Genomic DNA, 23,935 nt, shown 5'->3' with positions numbered 1-23,935 from the left:
TGTTAAAAGTATTGACTTTCTTTGTGATTTAGCAATTGATCTTAAGAAAAACTGAAAATAGAAGTTCATGAAAATGCAAAAAAGGCATCGTGTTTTATAGCGATGGTAATAGGCAGAAACAGCACAGATCAACCTTTAACAAATGACCCAATGGTAATATTTTTGACTTACAGTACAAAGCTAATAGATGAATGCCAGCTGCTCACTTTAGATTTACATTTTCCTTAGGTCAGTCTACTACTTAAAAACAACCACTGCAGCAGCTTGTGGTCTTCCTGTGTGCAAATAACTTGAAAACTGTCAATTTAGGTTGAATAACAGTAGATGTAGCTTGAATGTGATGCAAAAGGCTAAAGTTCAACGTTTAGTGTATTGTAATTATAATAAAAACTAGAAATTCCCCTGTCATACAGCCCTCGACCAAAGTGATATTGGAAAAAAGAAAGGGCACTGATGGTTGAGAAATGAAATATCAGCAGTCAAATGGCACTGCAGTGCAATAGGATAACTGCAATGGTAGCTGTAATGTACTGGGTGTGGGTGTTATTATATACAACAAACAGCAATAACAAAAAGAAAAGATTATATGTTTATATCTCTCTCCCTGCAATAGGAGAAATGCAATATTAGAAGTAAAATGCACTGATATTATTAGAATAACCGATATCATTAATATAGTAATACAGTAATAATAGAAAACCAATGCATTATTTTGTTTACATTTAAAAATGTCATAGCTAACAATATCAAGAGGTATCAAAAAGAATATCCCAACTTAGTAATAGTAATGCAGTAATAATAGAAAACCAATGCACAATTTTGTTTACATTTCAAAATGTCATAGCTAACAATATCAAGAAGTATCAAGAAGAATTCCAATCCACGATTCCAAGAAGAATCATTAGAAAAAATATCATCGTCATTTCCTTTACTTACACTGCGTTGGACATCAGTTAGAATACCAAAGTACTCAAAAGTGTCTAAAATGTCAGTTACTTTGAAATTGGCAAAAATTAAACGAATTCAGTACTCCTACGTTAATTACAGAAACCTTCGGCAATTCGACAATGCTATAGACTGGTGAAATGTGCACATTTTTTTCATGAAATGCGCACGACTTAATCATTCTATTCCCTGTCGCTCGGCGTTTTAGTTTCGGATCTTAACTTTGATAAAAGTGAGTCTTAGCAAGTTTTAATAACGATTGTCATCCAAATAAATCTGTCTATTTGTGCATAATCCGATCAGATGGGTAAGTTTTAAGATAATGCCGACGGTTTACAAAGACTTGGTAACATATTTAAATAGGTTTGTATGTGTTTTGTATCGTTATTATACTTTAACGACTATACAAAACGATGGTTAAACTTGTTGATGAAATTTTGATACAAGGGTTTGTCTCATTGTTGACGAATAATTTTCGGGAGTTGTGTGCACATGTGCATTTATCATAAATCTCCCAACCAATCGCTTCGCTCTTGTTTGGTCGTGGGATAATAATAATTATTAAAATGATAATCATATTAATATAAATAATAATAGTAATATTAGTAATAATAATGGTAGTAGTGAAGTGGATTTTCAATTTTTCTTTTACAGAAATATGCTTACTTTTTATAAACAACAAAGTCTACTCTACAAAATAAAACTAATAAGAAATATTTTATACACCTAACTAAAAGTAAAACAAAATATATCACAAAAAGTGGTGCTACCTGTTCGTCGTCTATCTTTGTCCAGGGGTAAAGGCTAGGATAAAAGAGAACTTTTGACGATACAGGGTTTCAGGGCATTCAAATTAGTAGACTGACAATGTAACACCTGCACCAATCGATCGCCTTTGTATTTATGTGACAGCATTGCAAATCAAATACATACTTGATTTGCAATGTTGTATATATATATACAACATATATATATTTCTCAAAGTCTGTCCGTGTGTTAGTCAGAAATCCGGCTATAGATCTTCAAATCTTGGAATAAATATTCCGTATCTAAGAGGATTCGATCTCGGACCAAGGCATTCACCAGTCTTACGCCTAGCCCACCAGACTACGAAAGTCAAATTGCTAGCGTGCCAATATGAGTCATTATGTCAAAGCAACACCTAACTGCTTTGCACGTGATGCGGGTCATAGCATAACGTCACGAGAAGCTGTTCGCTTACATTATTAAACTGGCTAATAGCGAGCAACTCTCACTACTTCTCATTCTTTATAAGACAAAACCTTTTCTCGTGGTATGTAGTTTGAAAGTTAGAATGGCAAATGTTGTTATATGTTAAATACAAATCAATTTTCTGTCCAAATACTCGTCTATTACACGGGCAACGCCCGTGTAATAGACGAGTATTTGGACAGAATACAATGTTACAGCGTTACAGCGCTATTACAATTTTACAGCGTTACAATGCTATTTATTGTAACGCTTAAAAATTTTATGTTATTTGTTATTTGGATGTTTTGTCCATTCATGGAAATGTTTTTTTATTAATCAAAAATTATTTTGTGGATTTTGAATAACTATGAAATTAGTCTTGTCAACATTCAATGCTAGTTTGTTTTGGTCACACCAATTTTTTACCGCATTTAATTCCTTGTTTATTATAGTTATATCTTTATTCAAGTTTTTAGCAGGATCAAATAAGTTAGTCTTATCAGCAAAAAATTAGTTTTAAATTTATCAGTACTCTTTACAATATCATTTATATATAACAAAAATAGTGTTGGTCCAAGGATAGATCCTTGGGGTACTCCACATTCAATTACTAAAAGTTGGGATATTTTTTGAGATATTATAACACTTTGGAGACCATTTGATTCATTTTGAATTAATTTTAAACTTGAGTGAGAAAGATTCTTTTGCTTAAGTTTATTTATCAAGATAGAGTGATCTATTGTATTGAAAGCCTTGGAGAAGTCACTAAAAAACCTAAAATAGATAGAGTATTGTTTAACGCTGCAAGTGTATTGTTTGTAAATTCTATCAGTTCTTCACAAGTTCCTTTCCCTTTTTGAAATCCAAATTGAGATTCTGCAATATGTTTTCTTTAATAGTCTAATTATGGATTCATTGGTTAATAAGATGCTCAAAGATTTTTGGGAAAACCGGCAGAATAGAACAAGGTTTATAGTTATTAGATAACAGCTTATTGCCATTGTTTTTAAATATGGGTAAAACTTTAGCACATTTCATTGTTTTGTGGGAAAACGCATTGCTTTATGCTCATGTTGAATACGTAGGCCAAAAGTTTTCATAACTCAAGCAAACATGTTTTCACTAATTTCGCGGAATTCCTTCAATGCCTTCTGTTTTGTGTTCATTTAGATTTGCAATAACTCTCTGAACAGTACACTCATGAACGTTTACAAAATTAAAATCTGGGAATGTATTTATCCTTAAAGCTTGATGCTCTATATTGGGGAAAGCTTGCGCAAGCCTGGATCCTATTCCGTCGTATTCAAAGTTTTGGTAGATAGCTTTTTGTGAGACAGTAACCTTTTTATACACACTCGCCTATGCAAGATACGCTATTATCAGTTCAACATATTTAAGATTTTCATTTTATTTTCTCAGTTTATACTAATTGTATCATTACTTAATCATGTTTTATTGCAGTTGTAGAAACACCGACTTAACTTTGCTATTACTTGCTAATTATTTTATACTACATTTAAACCCTTTTATTTTAACCACTTTTAAAACCATATTTAAACAACTCTAATTTTAATTTCTGTGACCTGCACAAAACATTTCTTCATAGTATGAAGTTTGAAAGTTACAGTTGTTAGATAAAGTTTGAAAGCCTTTACAATTGTTTTTATTTTCTCTTTTAATTTATTTCAACCACTAAAAGCACTTTTCTCATAATATGTAGTTTGAAAGTTAGAATGGCAAATGTCGATATGTGTTAAATACAAATCAATTTTTTGTCCAAAGATATTTTTGTTAAATTGGCAGCACTGGCTAGTACAGCTAGAATACATATTATATATGCAATAAATTTTTGTTGTTCACTTTAAACAAGGCCTTAATTGACGGCACTATACATTAATAATTTTACTGACTTGCTGAATTGTTTGAACAATGATTCAAGGACATTAACAAATACGCTCTTGCAGCTGTGTCTAACATCACTTACCTTACTGAGGAGTTAGAAGCTCTCCGAAAGGGGAGCTTCGCAGCGCTTATAAGCTGTTACTGGTACTTTTGTTGCTACCAGTGTTTGGGAAAGCTCTGAACAAATGATGAGCTGCCAGAGCTTCCGGTCGGCTCAAATTCTTTATTCAAACCAATAAAATACCAAAAAATTATGTAAAAAGAACCTTTGTTAAGGACAGTTGAAATCTGTCAATAATAATTGCAGTCAGTCATTACACATGTATAATAACTCCAATATGGCTGCTTGTGACACATGAAATCCAAGTGTTTAGTTAGCACAAACTTACTTCCTTTTGCTCTAGTAGCAAAAACATAAATCAGGATCTTGAGTCACTTGCTTTGGTCTATAAACTGAAATTCAAATGGCAGTTTTTGAAATTGATGATGATGGCTTGTTTCAGACAAATACTATTAGCTGTGTCTTAAAATAGCGTGCGAGAGTCTAAGGGTGAGTGAAAGGAGATGAAAATGGATGAGGATAGTAAAGTGAGTGAGGGTGGGTAAAATCAGTGAGGGCAGTTGAGGGTTGGTGAAATGAGTGAGGGTTTGGTGAAGGCGGGTGAGGGTAGGTGAAAGTGGATGAAGTGACTGAAGGGTTCTAAATATGGGCAAGGGTAAGTGAGGATAGTAGAGGGTAGGTGAATATAGGAGAGTAGATAGAGGTGGGTGAGAGAAGGTGAATGTGGGTGAGGGTACATGAAGGCGGGTGAGGGTAGGTGAAGATAGGTGAAGGTAGGTGAAGATGGGTGAGGGTAGGTGAAGGTGGGTGAGAGTAGGTGAAAGTGGGGGCACATGAGAATGAATGAGCGAGTGTCAAAAGAGGAAGAAAAAGGTGACAAAAGGGAATTGCAGAGAAAGGTAAACCACTTACAATATAATTGTTTCAGCAAACTAAAATAATATATTTTAATGCTTGTTATTGTCAAAAAGGCTGCTTCCTCCTGTTCAATTTACAATAAATAGAAATGATAAATATCCACCGCTATTGCTACTTTTACATTGGTCTGCTTTCGTTTGCTTGGTCTCATAAAACCATTTTAAATGTTAAAACTTACATAATTAAACATCTGTAAAGTAGATATTTCAAACACTAGCTTCCTAATTACTGAGTTGTTATTTTAAGTAATGACTGTTCTGCACAAATCAGAAGGGTGATGAAACAAGGTTACTAGCTGTTACCATTCTTAAGTTTGCCAGTTTTTGAACGAAACCGTGTCGAGTGATCTTTGCATACAATTTATTTTTGAGTTGTACCTCTGTAATCTTGTTCACTCCCTTGAAATAATTGGCTATCCATCAGTAATACATATTCGTACGCCTTGTATCAACACCCAAGTTTACATATAATTCTCATATCATTTGTATGACTAGCTTGGACATTATTACACATTTTCTAGCTAGTTTGAAAAAGCTTATTGAAATTACTTTTACCTCTCTATAGCATAGCTTTCTTTATAAATGCTAAAAAGCCAACAGCATTTACAAAAAAGCTATGGGTTTGTAATATTTAACGTAATATATTTCTGAGTGAGTTATTAGATTGCTAAAGACTCTACTAGCGTGTCGAACTTTACGATGGAAAATAAAGACAGTGCGCCTAAGCAGCAGCTGGCGGCTGATGATTCTGTAGGAGAGTATACTACATGCTTGTTGAATAAGCCTGCAACCGAGGAGGCAGTTGTACAAACACCAGCAACTGAAGAAGTCTCTAAACCAGAAGTTTCACAGACAATGGTAGCTGCAGGAGAAAAGTTAGATGTCAGTAAAAGAGCTGAAGGAAAGAACAAAATGAATGACGATACCAGGTATGATTTTATTGATCTCTTATTGATCATCTAATGATCAGGTATTGATCAGTTTTTGATCACATTTTGGTCAGTAATTGATCACTTTTTGATCAGTTAATGATCAATTAATGATCAATTATTGATGACTTGGTAACTCACCTTCTTGAGTTGAATAAAGACTAACAAAAATGGCTGACTGCAAAAGTATTCTACTGAAAGAAGCTGGCTGCGACAAAATTCTATGGCGAAAGCCCAAGCTTGCAAACTAAAATTTAATAAGTTGCCTTCGCTCTGATGGACAGACTCGTATAATAGTTCATCAAAACCAAATCAAAGTAATAATCAGTTTTCATAATAGAATTACAAACTTAGTATAACCTAAAAAGGCTTCCTATTTTTTAACACTACAGTTGCCTATTTAACAATAATGTTATTATCTTGCTATGTCCTAAGATATTGACCATGGTTTGCTGTATTATAGCAGTTGGAATAATATGAGCGGTGTAACATTTCAGGGCCATAACATTGCCAGTGTCTGGAGATTCCAGGGCCATAACATCGCCAGTGTCCGGTGATTCCAGTGACATAACATCGCCAGTGTCCGGTGATTCCAGTAGCATAACATCAGCAGTGTCGACTGATTTCAGCTGGTTATCATCACCAGCGCCGAGTGACTCTAGTGGGCTAAACTTGCTAATATCATATAACTCAAAAACCAAAACAACTGATGCAAGGAACTTGCCCAAGAATTTAGAAACATACGAAAGTGAAAGGTAAGCATACCATCAACATTCTCTTCTATCTGAAAGATTGGCTGAGAGACTCGAATCTGCAACAGTCTCAAGTAGATATTAAAAAAGGTCCCTATTCTTTTGGCCGACTCCCTTGAGCAGTTTAGCTCGTTGTAGTAATTTGTGATTTAAATATAGAGTTGATAAGTGGAAGTCTGTTAATGCTTATGAAAACCGTACGGTATTATCACCAAGCGATGGGCAAAAAAGACAGTCGCTTATTAGAAAATTGTATTACAGACTTTCTTTTTATGAGTTGTGCCCAGAGGTGCCCAAAGGTAAATGGCTGCATGCATTGGGATGCATTCAAAAATCTGACATAGGGTAATCTGTTGCTTGAAAAAGTTCAACCTCAGATACATGTCGCATCTAAAAGCTTTATTTATAAAAATAGTCTTTGGATATGTCTATAAATAGTATAAAAAGAGCCTGAGATCTGTTATTGTTTAATTAACAGAATTTGGTCACTATGATGTGAGAGATCTGCTAGACACTGGCAACTGTTTAAGTTGCTCTGTGGCCCTGCGATGCTGTGTGTCCATGCGATGGCGTGTGTCCATGCGATGTCGTGTGTGCATGCGATGCCGTGTGTCCATGCTGTGAATGATTAAAGAAACAAATGTTGCTTTTATTACATACGCAAAAGGGAGGAGTAGACTATGAATTTTGAACATCTTAGAAAGTTGCTAAAGCATTTTATATAGTTTCAAATGTTAGTTTTTGCTGAGCTTTTAAATGGTTTTTGAATTGTAAAGAAGTTTGTTTTAAAACCTGAGTGTAGGCCATAAAAAGCTGAACCTGCTGTACATTACTCCTGCAAGTATGAGAAATGAAATGTAGTAAAACACTATGAGAAAGAGACTTCACTCCTAGTAAGGATGAGCAGTGAGTTCTGAATTTTTTAGTAAAGACAACTAATCCGAATATTCATGTATCGATGTGGATCTGTTGAATTCAAAGTATGTATATTTTAGGCCTCCAACTCGTAAGCGTTTTAAATCGAGACCGGTGCTTCCCCTCAATGAGCTATTTCTAGTCGACCCAGACCTCCGCAACTTCTGGCTGGAATGGATGGGCATCCCACACAAGCTCTTCCTTGCTCAGCAGAGCTTCGAACAAGTGAAAAGATTGTTGGCTTGCCACAATGTGCTCTAGTTAGTATTCAATGTGCTGTAGTTAGTATTTTATGTGCTCTAGTTAGTATTCTATGTGCTCTAGTTAGTAATCTATGTACTCTAGTTAGTCTCCTATGCGCTCTAGTTAGTATTCTATGTACTCTAGTTAGTATTCTATGTACTCTAGTTAGTATTCTATGTACTCTAGTTAGTATTCTATGTACTTTAGTTAGTATTCTATGCGCTCTAGTTAGTATTCTATGTACTCTAGTTAGTATTCTATGTACTCTAGTTAGTATTCTATGTACTTTAGTTAGTATTTTATGCGCTCTAGTTAGTATTCTATGCGCTCTAGTTAGTATTCTATGCGCTTTAGTTAGTCTTCAATGCACTTTAGTTAGTATTCTATGTACTCTAGTTAGTATTCTATGCGCTCTAGTTAGTATTCTATGCGCTCTAGTTAGTATTCTATGTGCTCCAGTTAGTATTCTATGTGCTCTAGTTAGTATCTATGCGCTCTAGTTAGTATTCTATGTACTCTAGTTAGTATTCTATGTGCTCTAGTTAGTATTCTATGCGCTCTAGTTAGTATTCTATGTACTCTAGTTAGTATTCTATGTACTCTAGTTAGTATTCTATGTACTTTAGTTAGTATTTTATGCGCTCTAGTTAGTATTCTATGCGCTCTAGTTAGTATTCTATGCGCTTTAGTTAGTCTTCAATGCACTTTAGTTAGTATTCTATGTACTCTAGTTAGTATTCTATGCGCTCTAGTTAGTATTCTATGCGCTCTAGTTAGTATTCTATGTGCTCCAGTTAGTATTCTATGTGCTCTAGTTAGTATCTATGCGCTCTAGTTAGTATTCTATGTACTCTAGTTAGTATTCTATGTGCTCTAGTTAGTATTCTATGTGCTCTAGTTAGTATTCTATGTGCTCTAGTTAGTATTCTATGCTGCCTAAATGAAAGATGAACTCGCACAAAATTTTTGCAGATTGTATCAGGAAGTATCGGTATTTGTCATCATTTGCAATTAATTTTATATTAAAGTGATATGGCTGCCAAAATGTTTCAAATCTAAAATTGAATAAACTATTTGTGGTTAAAAAGTTCAAATCAAGTTAAAGTGTGACTATGGAGTTTACAGTTGAAGAGTTTAAAAAACAGACGCTCAACCCTGCAACTTGATTGCACCATAAATTATATCCAACGTTAGTGTCAAGTGTCAACATTTTGCACATATTTTTTCTCCGTGCGTTTTAGCTGATCAAGTTTTCTCAATTTTAATTTTGGAGCAAGATAGCATTCTGGCAGTCAAATAACCTCAAACAACCAAAAACAATAAAAATTGTAAAAAATATGCTTATTCTTTCTGATAAAATCTACTAAAATATTGTGCAAGTTGATATTTATAACAATATAGTGAGTTAGTCACTTTATAACAATATAGTGAGTTAGTCACTTTATAACAATATAGTGAGTTAGTCACTTTATAACAATATAGTGAGTTAGTCACTTTATAACAATATAGTGAGTTAGTCACTTTATAACAATATAGTGAGTTAGTCGCTTTATAACAATATAGTGAGTTAGTCACTTTATAACAATATAGTGAGTTAGTCACTTTATAACAATATAGTGAGTTAGTCACTTTATAACAATATAGTGAGTTAGTCACTTTATAACAATATAGTGAGTTAGTCACTTTATAACAATATAGTGAGTTAGTCGCTTTATAACAATATAGTGAGTTAGTCGCTTTATAACAATATAGTGAGTTAGTCACTTTATAACAATATAGTGAGTTAGTCGCTTTATAACAATATAGTGAGTTAGTCACTTTATAACAATATAGTGAGTTAGTCGCTTTATAACAATATAGTGAGTTAGTCACTTTATAACAATATAGTGAGTTAGTCGCTTTATAACAATATAGTGAGTTAGTCACTTTATAACAATATAGTGAGTTAGTCACTTTATAACAATATAGTGAGTTAGTCACTTTATAACAATATAGTGAGTTAGTCGCTTTATAACAATATAGTGAGTTAGTCACTTTATAACAATATAGTGAGTTAGTCGCTTTATAACAATATAGTGAGTTAGTCACTTTATAACAATATAGTGAGTTAGTCGCTTTATAACAATATAGTGAGTTAGTCGCTTTATAACAATATAGTGAGTTAGTCACTTTATAACAATATAGTGAGTTAGTCACTTTATAACAATATAGTGAGTTAGTCGCTTTATAACAATATAGTGAGTTAGTCACTTTATAACAATATAGTGAGTTAGTCACTTTATAACAATATAGTGAGTTAGTCACTTTATAACAATATAGTGAGTTAGTCACTTTATAACAATATAGTGAGTTAGTCGCTTTATAACAATATAGTGAGTTAGTCACTTTATAACAATATAGTGAGTTAGTCACTTTATAACAATATAGTGAGTTAGTCACTTTATAACAATATAGTGAGTTAGTCACTTTATAACAATATAGTGAGTTAGTCACTTTATAACAATATAGTGAGTTAGTCACTTTATAACAATATAGTGAGTTAGTCGCTTTATAACAATATAGTGAGTTAGTCGCTTTATAACAATATAGTGAGTTAGTCACTTTATAACAATATAGTGAGTTAGTCGCTTTATAACAATATAGTGAGTTAGTCACTTTATAACAATATAGTGAGTTAGTCACTTTATAACAATATAGTGAGTTAGTCGCTTTATAACAATATAGTGAGTTAGTCACTTTATAACAATATAGTGAGTTAGTCACTTTATAACAATATAGTGAGTTAGTCACTTTATAACAATATAGTGAGTTAGTCACTTTATAACAATATAGTGAGTTAGTCGCTTTATAACAATATAGTGAGTTAGTCACTTTATAACAATATAGTGAGTTAGTCACTTTATAACAATATAGTGAGTTAGTCACTTTATAACAATATAGTGAGTTAGTCACTTTATAACAATATAGTGAGTTAGTCACTTTATAACAATATAGTGAGTTAGTCACTTTATAACAATATAGTGAGTTAGTCGCTTTATAACAATATAGTGAGTTAGTCGCTTTATAACAATATAGTGAGTTAGTCACTTTATAACAATATAGTGAGTTAGTCGCTTTATAACAATATAGTGAGTTAGTCACTTTATAACAATATAGTGAGTTAGTCGCTTTATAACAATATAGTGAGTTAGTCACTTTATAACAATATAGTGAGTTAGTCGCTTTATAACAATATAGTGAGTTAGTCACTTTATAACAATATAGTGAGTTAGTCACTTTATAACAATATAGTGAGTTAGTCACTTTATAACAATATAGTGAGTTAGTCACTTTATAACAATATAGTGAGTTAGTCACTTTATAACAATATAGTGAGTTAGTCACTTTATAACAATATAGTGAGTTAGTCACTTTATAACAATATAGTGAGTTAGTCACTTTATAACAATATAGTGAGTTAGTCACTTTATAACAATATAGTGAGTTAGTCACTTTATAACAATATAGTGAGTTAGTCACTTTATAACAATATAGTGAGTTAGTCACTTTATAACAATATAGTGAGTTAGTCACTTTATAACAATATAGTGAGTTAGTCACTTTATAACAATATAGTGAGTTAGTCACTTTATAACAATATAGTGAGTTAGTCGCTTTATAACAATATAGTGAGTTAGTCACTTTATAACAATATAGTGAGTTAGTCACTTTATAACAATATAGTGAGTTAGTCACTTTATAACAATATAGTGAGTTAGTCACTTTATAACAATATAGTGAGTTAGTCGCTTTATAACAATATAGTGAGTTAGTCACTTTATAACAATATAGTGAGTTAGTCACTTTATAACAATATAGTGAGTTAGTCACTTTATAACAATATAGTGAGTTAGTCACTTTATAACAATATAGTGAGTTAGTCACTTTATAACAATATAGTGAGTTAGTCACTTTATAACAATATAGTGAGTTAGTCACTTTATAACAATATAGTGAGTTAGTCACTTTATAACAATATAGTGAGTTAGTCGCTTTATAACAATATAGTGAGTTAGTCACTTTATAACAATATAGTGAGTTAGTCACTTTATAACAATATAGTGAGTTAGTCACTTTATAACAATATAGTGAGTTAGTCACTTTATAACAATATAGTGAGTTAGTCACTTTATAACAATATAGTGAGTTAGTCACTTTATAACAATATAGTGAGTTAGTCACTTTATAACAATATAGTGAGTTAGTCGCTTTATAACAATATAGTGAGTTAGTCACTTTATAACAATATAGTGAGTTAGTCACTTTATAACAATATAGTGAGTTAGTCAATTAGAGGTTAATGGTTCCAACAAAATGTGATGTGTTTTTATATAATATAGTCACAGTAGTAGTGGTAATGGTAGTAATGTTAGTAGTAGTAGTAGTGGTGGCAGCAGTGGTAGTTATAGTACCCTCTGAGCATATGTTTCATACATGTGTGGCAATGAACTATGTTTGGCAATGGCAATGCTATAGTTTTTAACATGCCATGAGCTTTACTTTTTTGAAGAGGCACAGCTAATTTTTGTTGCCTTTGCTCTAATAACTTGTATAGCATGCGATTATTGCTTTCAGTTCATTCCCTAATCCGTCACTCTGGCTGCTTCTTGACATGACCACAGATGAAAGAAACCTGTTTCTGCTGGGTAACGACTGTGATAGTGTACGCGCAGGAAGAATTCAAAATGTCCAAGAGCTTTTTGATTTCCTCATCTGGCACCCAAACCTGTGAGTTATTATTCAAAAGTCTTACAATTTATGTTCTTTGGAGATTACAAAAGTGAAGAGCAGAAGATTATTTTTTAAGCAAGATGCAACAAAAATTCACTATTCTAAAAAGTTTCTTAAACAAGCCCATTAAATAGCATACAAAGATTTCTGTATTTATTAACTGATGTCTGCTTTGTCAACAAAGGCTTGAACAACTGGTATTTGCAGTGCTTGGCTCACAGCAGCGCTTTACTCACAGCAGCGCTTGACTCACCGCAGCACTTGACTCACAGCAGTATAATTAGTCGTTCATAGGCTTCCAAAATTCAAAAGCAGAAACGGAACTGATCAATTTTTATGAATAAGATTGAATTTCTTTAGATGGAAAAATCTGCAGAAAGAGAAGAAAAAACCCACCAGAAGCAATCTGAGGATAAATCTCAGCATGTGGATTCTGGAGGAAAAACATTTTATAGAAAAGCTGGAGAATATGCTGAATCATGAAAAGCAGAAAAAAGATAAAGAGCTGGAATTAGTAAAAAAGAGCAATGAAACCGCTGAGCCAAAATATGGTGCAGCGGAGGTGTTGGAAAATTTACGCAAGCTTGAGGAAGAAGGTACTAAGGAAACAATAAATGAACCAAAAGACGAAAGCCCTTCTGAAAAAGAATTCTCATATGAAGAAATTACGCAGCAGACCAGCTTATCGCAAGTTCTTCTACTGCTACAGAAGATACCAGTTGACTAGTAAGTATTTTGACTAAGGTTTTGACTGTAATGAATAAGATAGTATCAATTGAAAGCGATGGAATATTTATGAAGCTGGTACAGTTTAAGCTTTTAAATCACCGAATCCCTATGTAAATGATAGTACAAGGTTAAACAAACAACAAACATTTCCTCTGGTTCTGAAAACAGCCTTCGCTTTGGCTTTTATGACCCTCACTATTTTACCAGTATTTTATCAGATTAGATTTCATACCATCTACAACAATAAATACTGCAATTACTTCATTCGGTAGTTTCTAACATGTGTAATATATTCATCACCAGTTTGTAGAACAATTAACTCATTAAAAATCAAGTCTGATTATTGAAAAACCTTGAATCTACATTATCTATCGTATTGCCAAAACTGTTCACTACTTTCAATAGGAATAACCAACCATTATTTAGCAAATCAATTTAGGTGGACTCAAATAAGCTGACAAATGTCATCTTTTTGAGTAATATTTATTTGGTATAAGAAAAAATTTCTGATTAGCGTTCACGTATACTAGTGATTTTATGGAACTATTTGATGAGGTAACTTGGACTATGTTTTCTGCAGCTTATCCACTGAGAAAATTTGTCAATAAAATGCAAAATTGTTGCAATGTAAAAAGTAAACATGCGTATGATATTAGAATCAGAATATGGAGCCTAATGGTTCCATATGGGAAAAGCAATGTAAACTATTTAATGTTTAGTAGTTGTCTGTAAGTGTTTTGGTCAGACTCGCGCTTTTGAAGCATAAAGTAGCCAACACTTTAGCTCTTACGAAGAGTAAATTCTAACAGGACCTCCACATCAATTCTTTGTTGCCATAAAGCTGTGACAATCTGCAACGGATTGTACGCTTGTACTAACTAAGCAGTATGTGATTTTACAGCGAGGTCACCAGTTTTGAGATGTGGCAGTTTCTCTCTCTGCCAAAAGAACAAAGACACCAGGTATTTGAGTGTTTCAAACAAGTTTTAAAAGACAATGGAGTAAAAAAAACTGGTGGTATTTTATTGGAGCCTGAAAATCTTAAAACTGTTGGGAGCTACCAAATCTGGATCGACGGGATCACAAAGTCTTGCACCTTTCCTCACTTTGACAGGTAAACCTTTAACAAAAAAAGTATTTATTATATTATTTATTAATAATTATTTATAAGTATCTTGTAGGCATTCTGGTGCCAGCAAATTATACTCTAATTCTCACTTGATTGTTCCAATTTTCGCTTTGAATGTCAGATTACGATAATTTCACATAAACATATGCATAGAAAAATTAAGTATGCCTTTTTTGAGGTAAGCTGTGTTTCACCATAGTTTTTACTCTGACACAGAGGTGCTTTTTGAGGTAAGCTGTGTTTCACCATAGTATTTACTCTGACACAGACGTGCTTTTTGCCAGTTTTGAATGTCGAGAAAGATTATTAGACAGAATGAATATGGCGCTTAATGAGACATTATAAGAATTAGCAGCATCTTAGCTCTGATTGATTAAAAAGCAAGTCGGGTGCTCTTTGTACCCAATAAGTGTAACCTTCTGGCATAAACTGCTTCTGTTAGCAGTTATGAATACACAAAGCCTGTTCTTTATTTGGATAAAGCGTGAAGATTGTTTACCATTAATTATAGCCTTTAGCTTTATAGCTTCATAGCTTCATATAAGTTTTCAAGTTATAAACTAGTTAAGTGCAATACAAAATAGCTAGACATTGTCATACATCAGGTAGAGTAGTCAACTCGTAATCTCATGAAAACTATAGTAAATACTTTTTACATCATGCCAGTCTTTTGACAAAATGCATAATTTACATTTGCACTGGTGTAGTGAGGTATTTTTGATGGCAACATACATAATACTGTCTATTAAGTAAAAACATACAATTTTTTCTGGAATTGACAGCTTTCTGTACTATCATGAAGATAGGTGATGGGGGTTCCAATGACTAAAGTCTGAATGAGATCATTTAAGTGTGTAAAATTAGGAATGCACTGGCCGTAACATCTTACATAGCTAATTCATTTAAGATGAGATTGTCTAGTGTATGCTGTAAGGTAATTACAGGTCTGAAGGAAGTCTCTAGTTGGTTGTTAGAGTGTAGATAACTTACTAATACTCACCCATTGCTATAACCATACAGATACAACCATGCAGATAACAAGATTAATGCAGTGATTGTATTACTTTTACATAAAACGTAGCAAAAAATACTAATAACCCGGACGAGTTGTATTGCCGGTGTACTTAGCATAAAATCACTGTGTAAATTTAACCCTATATAAATTTGTTGCACATAAGTACATACTATAGAATAGAGTGAACATTTACGGTTTTATAAACTAGAAATTCCACTGTCATACAGCCCACGACCAAAAAGATGGCCAGAGATATTGGCAAAAAAATAAAGGGTACTAATGGTTGAGAAATGCAATATTAGCAATCAAATGGCTCTGCAGTGCAATATGATAACTGCAATGGTAGCTGTAATGTACTGGGTGTGGGTGTTATTATATACAACAATAAGCAATGATGAATGGAAAAGATGTTTATATTTTCCCCCTGCAACAGGAGAAATGCAATATTGGCCAATATTAGAAGTAAAATGCACTGATATTCTTAGAATAATCAATTTTATTAATATAGTAATAATAGAAAACCAATACACAATTTTGTTTACATTTCAAAACGTCATAGGTAGCAATATCGAGAAGTTGTGGTATTTATATAGGTTTTTAGAAAATTTATTTAAAAAGTGTTTGGTCATGACAAACAACAACAATGAAAGGAAAATATTACGTTTATATCTCTCCCTTGCAATAGGAGAAATGCAATGTTGGCCAATATTATAAGTAAAATGCACTGATATTATTAAAATAACAATTATTGTTAATATAGTAACACAGCAATAATAGAAAAAATATGTATCGAAGATTTCTGCAAACTGCAGCAAAATAAAAGCTGTTATAAAAGTGTTATAAAGCTGTAGGCCTAATTTACTGTAATGTATGTAATTCAACAACGATAAAGAAATATGTTTATTATAACTCTGAAATGCAAAATTAGAAGTAAAATGGCAAGCTACTGTGTACTATACACAGTTTGAAAGTTGGTTGCGTTGAATGTAGAATGGTTTTGATAAGCGATCTTTAACAGAATGCGGGTAGGAGCATTCACTCGTATAAAAATGTAGCAAAATAAAAAATGTTCTCGTCATGAAGGGGCGTTGTAGTTTGGCCCTAGCTTGTATGTAAGTTGTATAGAATTTCGGCTAACGTTTTAAATAATGAAACCTTCGGTGATTGGACAAAAAACATAGGCTGATAAACGGTGTACCACAATTTCGTGCCTGGAAATCGGTCTACGCCTCAAACGGTCTACGTTTATTACAAAAACCTTCGAATAAATTCGATTACAAGTAAACAGCACCATAGACTGGTAAAATAAACACGGTTTTCTCATGAAATACGCACTACTAAATAGTTCTACAATCGGTCGCACGGCTTTATTGGCGTTTCAATTTTCGGTCTTAACTTTTATTAAACCGAGCTTTTCATGCTTTTTGTGGCAATTTTCGTTCAAATAAATCTGTCTATTTGTGTATAATCCAATCAGATGGGTAAGTTTAAAGATAATACCGACAATTTACAAAGACTTGGTAACATATTTAAATAGGTTTAAATGTGTTTTGTATCGTTATTATACTTTAACGACTTTACATTCCGATGCTTAAATTTCTTGATGAAATTTCTAGCCAAGGGTTCGTCTCATTGTTGATGAATAATTTTCGTAAGTTGTGTGCACATGCATTTATCATAAAAACTCGCACACATCGCTCCGCTCGTTTGCTCGTGGGATTATACACATTTAGTTTACAACCTCGATTGATGAAAGTACAAAAAAATCTCAATAAAATGAATGTATAAATCAGAGGAAATAATCGATATGTTGTTGGCTGTAGATTATGGAGAACCTGGTGTAGCAAAAGTGACATACAAACCGTTAAGATATAAAGTCAATTGCATGTATGTAAATTCTGCAAATTGGTATTTCAGGCGTATGTTACGCAGCAAGAAGATTGACATGATTGTGAGTGCCATGGAGGTTGCTGTTGACTGCATCTACAATAGCAACTGCGCTCCGGAAGTCTCAATTGTGCCACAGTATGTATTCAACTGTACTCGACCAATAACGTGTGTAATGGTGTATTTATTTGCCTTTGACAGTTTTAGAAACTTAACAATAATTCAAAGTCTGTGAAGCATTACATCAAGGTCAAAAGGTCAAGAGGTCACATAAGAAGTCGAGCTGAAAATCTGCCTGATTTCTTATTGTTGAGAAAACTAACAATCTATTCAGTGGTTCTAAAAACTGCTGCTAAACCTTGTCAACTATCAAATAAAATAATTTATTTTATTTTTAAACTCAGAATATTAGTGCTAGTTCTAATAAAATTAGTTCTTGATAGCACGTGTTTAACATTGATCAGTTTTTTGAAAAAAAAATTTTTTGTTCCCAAAGCGTTCAGATAAGTTTTTTGTATTTCTTGTATAATTTGTTGCAAAGTTGATTCAAATTTGTAACTGCTAAAAAGCAATTAACAATAATACAGTAAATGTGATGAAGTATTGTGATTGGTTGAGTGATTGGGTTGAGTAATTGGGTTGAGTAGGATGTGAATCATCTGAGAAGTGATTTAAATGCTAGAAAGTCGGCATAATGTTAGAAATATTAACTCTATCAATATGTGTATATATGTATATATGTATATATATGTATATATATGTATATATATGTATATATATGTATATATGTATATATATGTATATATGTATATATATGTATATATGTATATATATGTATATATGTATATATGTATATATATGTATATATGTATATATATGTATATGTATATACATTTACATATGTGTATATATGTAAATAGGCTATATGTGTGTATATATATATACATATATATATATACATATTTATGTATATATATATATATATATATTTATGTATATATTTATACATTAATATGTTTATATTTATACATTAATATGTTTATATTTATACATTAATATGTTTATATTTATATATATGTGTATCTATATGTGTATCTGTGTAATTTGTAGGAGTTTACATAGAGTACTTATTTTAGCTAGCTGTTGGCAGTTTCATTCTTGCGTAGTCAACAGTCTGTAGACCTGTTGAGATTGACAGCCTGCTCACTGGGCAAGCTTGAACCTGCCAGTTGCTAACTGAAATAAATTTTCTATATAATTCTTTACAAATTTGTACAGCTACAATGTTGAGCACCGTGGTTTTAGTTCTTATCATAAATTTTAATATATGTAAATAAAGTATGTGTATACATACAATGTTTATACATATTATGTGTATACATATATATATTATATATATCTGTATACACATATGTATAAACATTATATGTATACACATACTATATATACATATATTAAAATTTATCATATTACTATAATACATATATTAAAATATATATATTATATTTATGCATGAATACACGTATGTATGTATATATATATCTACTGGAACTGTAATTCTAGTAGTCATTGCGGCACTGGGCGCAATAACACCGACGCATAAAATTTGGCTTGCCCAGATACCGACAGCAATCAACTCATGTGAATTGCAAAAAAGTGTGCTATAGGGAACAGCTAAGATCTTGAGGCGAGTGCTCAAACTCCCGGGTCTCTGGTAGGAGACCCGAGTTAGAGCGGAAATTACCACCCATACGGGGTATCCGGGGTGAGGAAATAATTATGTATATGTAAATATATATATATGTATATGGCCCATCCTTCTCAGCATTATATCTATAATAATAATAATTATTATTATATCTATAATGCTGAAAACTTTGACTAGCTAGTCTTGCAGACATGAGTTCTGGTCTGACAGGAAATCTTCTTTTCTGTTTCACCTTTTTCTGAAATAAAAATCTGACAATTGTGATGTTTTGCTAAAAGTTTGAAATAAAAGTATGAACTATAATGAAGCTATTTAGAGAAATAGTAACCTGACAACTTGGAAAGATTTTTGCAAAAGAATTACTAGCAAATCTTAACTTCAGCACCTGCATGTACATGCTTTGCTGAAGTTAGTATTACAAGAAGGTAAAGTAGCTTCAAATTTCTCTGCAAACAAACTATGGGAAAAACTGCTTCTGGCAGTGATATATCTCAACATATTGAAATTGTGAGCTCTCAAGAGAAAACAAATCTGAATTTATCAATTTAGCGAGCCATGTTCTGCTATTAATATTATTATTGTTATTGTTGTGACTTGTGAACAGGTAATTTGCTGGCACTTGGAACTCATTAGTTCATAAAACGCTGAAAGGCTCTTTTACTCCGAGAGTTACTAGACTGCAAGCCTTACTGGACTAATGATGAAAGTTTGTTTTTGTCTATTTCAGGCATGAGAAACTTGTTTTTGGCCCAGTGAACATGCTTCATCTAGTCAACAGACAGCAGCGAGGTGAACTGTTGACCCCTTATGGCCTCCAACTTGAAGACATTGAAGGGCTGATTTCCTACAGAGAGTTAGAGTTTGTGCTAAATCAGTTCGCCATCACAACAGCGTGAGTATTGTTAGGGTGACACTGCTTGGCAGGTACTTGAGCAAAACGGTTCAATAGGTGACTTAATGCAAGTTTAACAGCTTGCACACGTGCTTGTTTCTAAAAAGAAAAAGTTATTCAAACTCTGGTGAAACTTCCATTGTTGTGTGGTGTGGTAGCATTGTAGCACACCACTGTTGCGGGTCAAATGTCCGAAAAGATATTCTAGGCACTTTGTGAAGGTACTCTAGCACAATAGTTAAATTAGCTGCACCTTTAAACCTACACATAACAACATTAGTGTTGTTAGATCCGTCAAGCTTGACAAACTGTGATTGTTAGTTTAAACATCTTTGCTGTGGTATTCCATGCTTTCCTCAGCAGTATTCAGGAAGTGTTAGAGAAAGAAACTTCTTGTAGACACTGAGTTTCTCAGAGAAAAAGCGTTGTTTCCACTAAACTAAATTAGTTCACAGCCATAGCAAAGTTCACCAGCAAACAAATAGTATCATAGTTGTAGAACAGGCATTAAAAAGCAGCACTTTGAAAGTTTTCATGTAGTATCATTTATTAGCATTTGGTTGGCTGAGAACTCATTGCTGAAAGAGAGATGGGTACCTTCAAAGAACAGTTGTAACTTTTTTATACCAAGTAAAATGGTGATGGAACATTTTAGTTGATGATTTTAAAATATCTCACCAATTTTTGGTAATAACCATAACGATGTGACAACTTGATGAACAATGGAAAATTGCTGTTTATAGTGATTTGGTTGTTACTTAAATTTCTGGCTATTTATTAATGCCAGTCTACCAAAGACTTAATTAGACACGGTAAATGTCACAAAGAACAAATTATTTTGTGTAAAAACAAGTAAGTTTGTATTTGTCATGCTGCAACACAAAAGTTTGGTCATATTTTTTCTAGCACTTGACAACTTTTCTAGAGCCACACTAACCACCACAAAACACATTCAACTGAGCTCCATTACAAACCACTCCGACGGTATGCTTTAATTTGAAAAGGACCAGTCTGTGCAAACTTGAATAAAAAATTACTGGTTAGGGTTATCTTTTTAGGGAACCTGCTGGCTACCAACAGTATTGGAGAATGCTCGTAGAACCAGATGAGCTCAGAGTCATACCTGAAGACTGGCCAGAACCTAAGTTTGATTGTCAAACAGTAGGAGAGCTTCTTGCATGGCTGTATGTGACAATGGAAAGCAGGTGAGGATTTAGCTCAAAAGTATACTAAAAGAAACTAAAATTTTGTTATAAGTCTGATGCTAGTTGTACAGAAGTTTTATTTTATAAAAGTAGAATGTTTTTTAAAAATATGAACAAATAATGTTAGCCAAGCTAGCCCAGAAGTTTAAAGATGAACCAGAATTTAGTTTCAAATAATTTGCATAATTTTAGCGCAATTTCTATAGTTTTACCAAAAGTAGAATCTCAGCCCATCTTTTGACTATTATACATGTAGAGTTCAATCCAAGGTAAGTTTAAAATCAATGAATTTGTGTTCAATGTCTTTAAGTAGAAAAATAAAACTTACTACTTAAGCCAGTTTATACCGTCTCTGCGTGTTAGCTGTGAACAAGAGGGAAGCTTGCAAGTTTGACAACCATAATGATAGTATTAGTTTTGTAGAATGCCTCTATCAATTATCAGTTAGTTATACTTAATTGACAGTATATTGTGACCTGGTGACTACTATTTTGAGCAAAGCTTAACATTCGAATGCTTTTTATCGGCTATAATAATATCTATGAGTTCATTTTACAGGAAGTTGATATTAGTTGAAGAAAACACGGAAAGATCTCGGGAGATACTCTCGGAGCTCAAAGAATTAAAACATAAAACGAGGCTACGTCTGCAAAAACTGAACACTGCTTCACCTGAAAAGTATGTTAGAAAGCTTTCTATATTGTTGTATGTTTTGTATGTAGTGTATGTTTTTTCATTAGCATTTAAATTAAGAGCCAAAGCATGTTTTATATCTTTGTCATTTTATTACATCAAAAGTTTATGTGAAAACTTGAATCGTTACATTTTAAAGACAAACCCGCTTGCTGATTATGTTTGTAACTGCATGAATTCCTATTTTTTAAGACATTTAGGAGGCAGGACCTTTAGTAATGTTACTAAGAATGTATAGTATAGAAACTTTGACACCAAGGATGTGTGGAAATTTCTAGAAACTGAGTAAAATAAATTACTGTTGTTGCATCCCTAGCTGAACTGTGTCTTAATATTTTCTGGTTCTGCTTATCGATGATTTTAAAACTATAGACAGAACATTGTGCCATATTTTGTTATTTCCGTTGTTATTTCTAGAGAGCAGAGTGGAAGAAATAAACGAAGAGCAAAGAAAAGGAAAGAAAAAAAGTAAGTTTATTTTACTGTTAAAAAGGCTACTAGAACTATATAAAACAGTTCTACCTGCTATAAAAATGAAAAACTTGAAACCAAAATTTTTGAAGAAAAATCTACAGTACATAAGAAATACTGTATTTAAGCCTTGAAACATACTTTTAGCTGTGAAAAGTAATCTGGTGAATATATACTAGCTGTAATTATTGCTGATCCTGTATGACCGTGCCTATGATAGTCCTACATATTGACACTTGGTTTAACCAATTTTGTCTCCTTTAGTTCTATAATAGTTTTCCCCGATTGACGTTATGTACTATTGTTTTCTTATTTAATAGATTGAATTCAACTGAACAAGTTGCTAGACTCAATGAAGTGTGCAATACTTTTATTCTAAATAAGTAATTGAGTTCAATTCAATTGTCTTGTTGCACCTTACAAATAAATGTAATCTATGCTATTACAACATATTTTCTGCCATTTCTTAGTGATAATTTTATTGTTCTGCTTTGATTTTTGTTGCAGAAACAAAAAGGATGAAGAAATCAATGTTCCATTTGTTTTTCCTGGCTTGTAGAATCTTTGACACTGTCTGATGAGATTTGTCATTAAGTTTGCAATTTATATTTTGGTGTGAGAACAGACTTTGAATCATTAGTTTCTCGTTGGTTTCTGTTATACAATATATTATGCAAAAGTGACTACGTGAACGGCTAATAAATATCCAAGCACATTAACTGGATGTCATATTGCTAAACTATGGGTATATATTTCAGTGCATACCAGTTTGAAAACTATGATTCAAAGATACCGGATTTAGACAAAGTGGAAAAAAGTAAACAATTTTGGTAAATAAACAAGAGTAAGTTTGTTGCCTTGCAAAAAACTACATGTGATAATTGCTGCAGCTCCTTCACATTTTTCTAAACATTCTAATATAATTAGATGTATTTGAGCTATAGCTATGTAGCTATTCAGCTTTAGCAAGTATTTTATTACTTTTTTATGCTAAGAAATAGCCTTTAATCTATTTGGAGCCATCTTTGCTATCTCAACTTGTTACGTAGGAAAAAGAAATAAACTTCCAAGTTTGACAGCCACAATTCTAATATTAGTTATTGCATAACGCTTATATTACCTACATAGCAGTTTTAGTTATAGCTGCATGTTATTGCCCACTTCAAAATTTGGCTTTAAAGTTGATGGATGGAATTTTAAACAGTATTATTTGTTGATGTTTTAAAAGCATCCACACAGTACAGACATAATATTTTCCTGAATATTGAGATCTAGAAGGAAAAGAACATGGCGAATGATATAAAACAAGTCCCAATGATGTCGCATGAACTCGAATACATAAGCAGTGCGGTCGAGGTCACATGTTGTGTCGTTGCAAAAGAACACGTGAATACACAGTAAAGAAGCTACTACCAAATTGTGTTGCACATCGAGCTATTATTTTAAGTATAGCATTGATGCAAATGTATCAGTGTTAGAATAATTACCCTATTCACTCCCATCTAAATTAATATCACTACTTCCAAAATCACTATCACTTTTTTCTCTACACTGTAAATC

General features: G+C 32.6%; 2 protein-coding genes across 2 annotated transcripts; one reads left to right on the top strand and one right to left on the bottom strand.

The window, feature by feature from the left end:
- Nucleotides 1-4,667: 4,667 nt before the first annotated feature.
- On the bottom strand, nt 4,668-4,955 carry LOC137389527 (uncharacterized). The gene has a single exon (XM_068075559.1). The coding sequence runs from the start codon at nt 4,953-4,955 to the stop codon at nt 4,668-4,670; it is 288 nt and encodes a 95-aa protein (XP_067931660.1).
- A 781-nt stretch (nt 4,956-5,736) lies between these two features.
- LOC137389526 (uncharacterized) lies at nt 5,737-23,079 on the top strand. Its single transcript, XM_068075558.1, has 12 exons — nt 5,737-5,966; nt 6,464-6,721; nt 7,714-7,893; nt 12,491-12,643; nt 13,007-13,372; nt 14,277-14,489; nt 17,437-17,544; nt 19,842-20,006; nt 21,065-21,211; nt 21,770-21,889; nt 22,322-22,372; nt 22,883-23,079. Exons 1-12 carry the CDS (start codon nt 5,737-5,739, stop codon nt 22,932-22,934), a joined length of 2,043 nt encoding a protein of 680 aa, XP_067931659.1. The 3' UTR covers nt 22,935-23,079.
- Nucleotides 23,080-23,935: the final 856 nt, after the last annotated feature.

The sequence above is a fragment of the Watersipora subatra genome, chromosome 3 (genome assembly GCF_963576615.1).
Source record: "Watersipora subatra chromosome 3, tzWatSuba1.1, whole genome shotgun sequence".
Taxonomy (NCBI): Eukaryota; Metazoa; Bryozoa; class Gymnolaemata; order Cheilostomatida; family Watersiporidae; genus Watersipora; species Watersipora subatra.
The sequence above is the reverse complement of the archived record's forward strand: the minus strand, read 5'-3'. Positions and strand labels throughout refer to the sequence as shown.

Excerpts from the sequence above, each read along its gene's own strand:
- LOC137389526 (XM_068075558.1), top strand. The coding sequence starts at position 5,737 with ATGGAAAATAAAGACAGTGCGCCTAAGCAGCAGCTGGCGGCTGATGAT. Across the intron at positions 20,007-21,064 it reads CAGTTCGCCATCACAACAGC|GGAACCTGCTGGCTACCAAC; the intron begins GTGAGTATTGTT and ends TTATCTTTTTAG. Across the intron at positions 21,890-22,321 it reads AACACTGCTTCACCTGAAAA|AGAGCAGAGTGGAAGAAATA; the intron begins GTATGTTAGAAA and ends TGTTATTTCTAG.
- LOC137389527 (XM_068075559.1), bottom strand. The coding sequence starts at position 4,955 with ATGTGCCCCCACTTTCACCTACTCTCACCCACCTTCACCTACCCTCAC.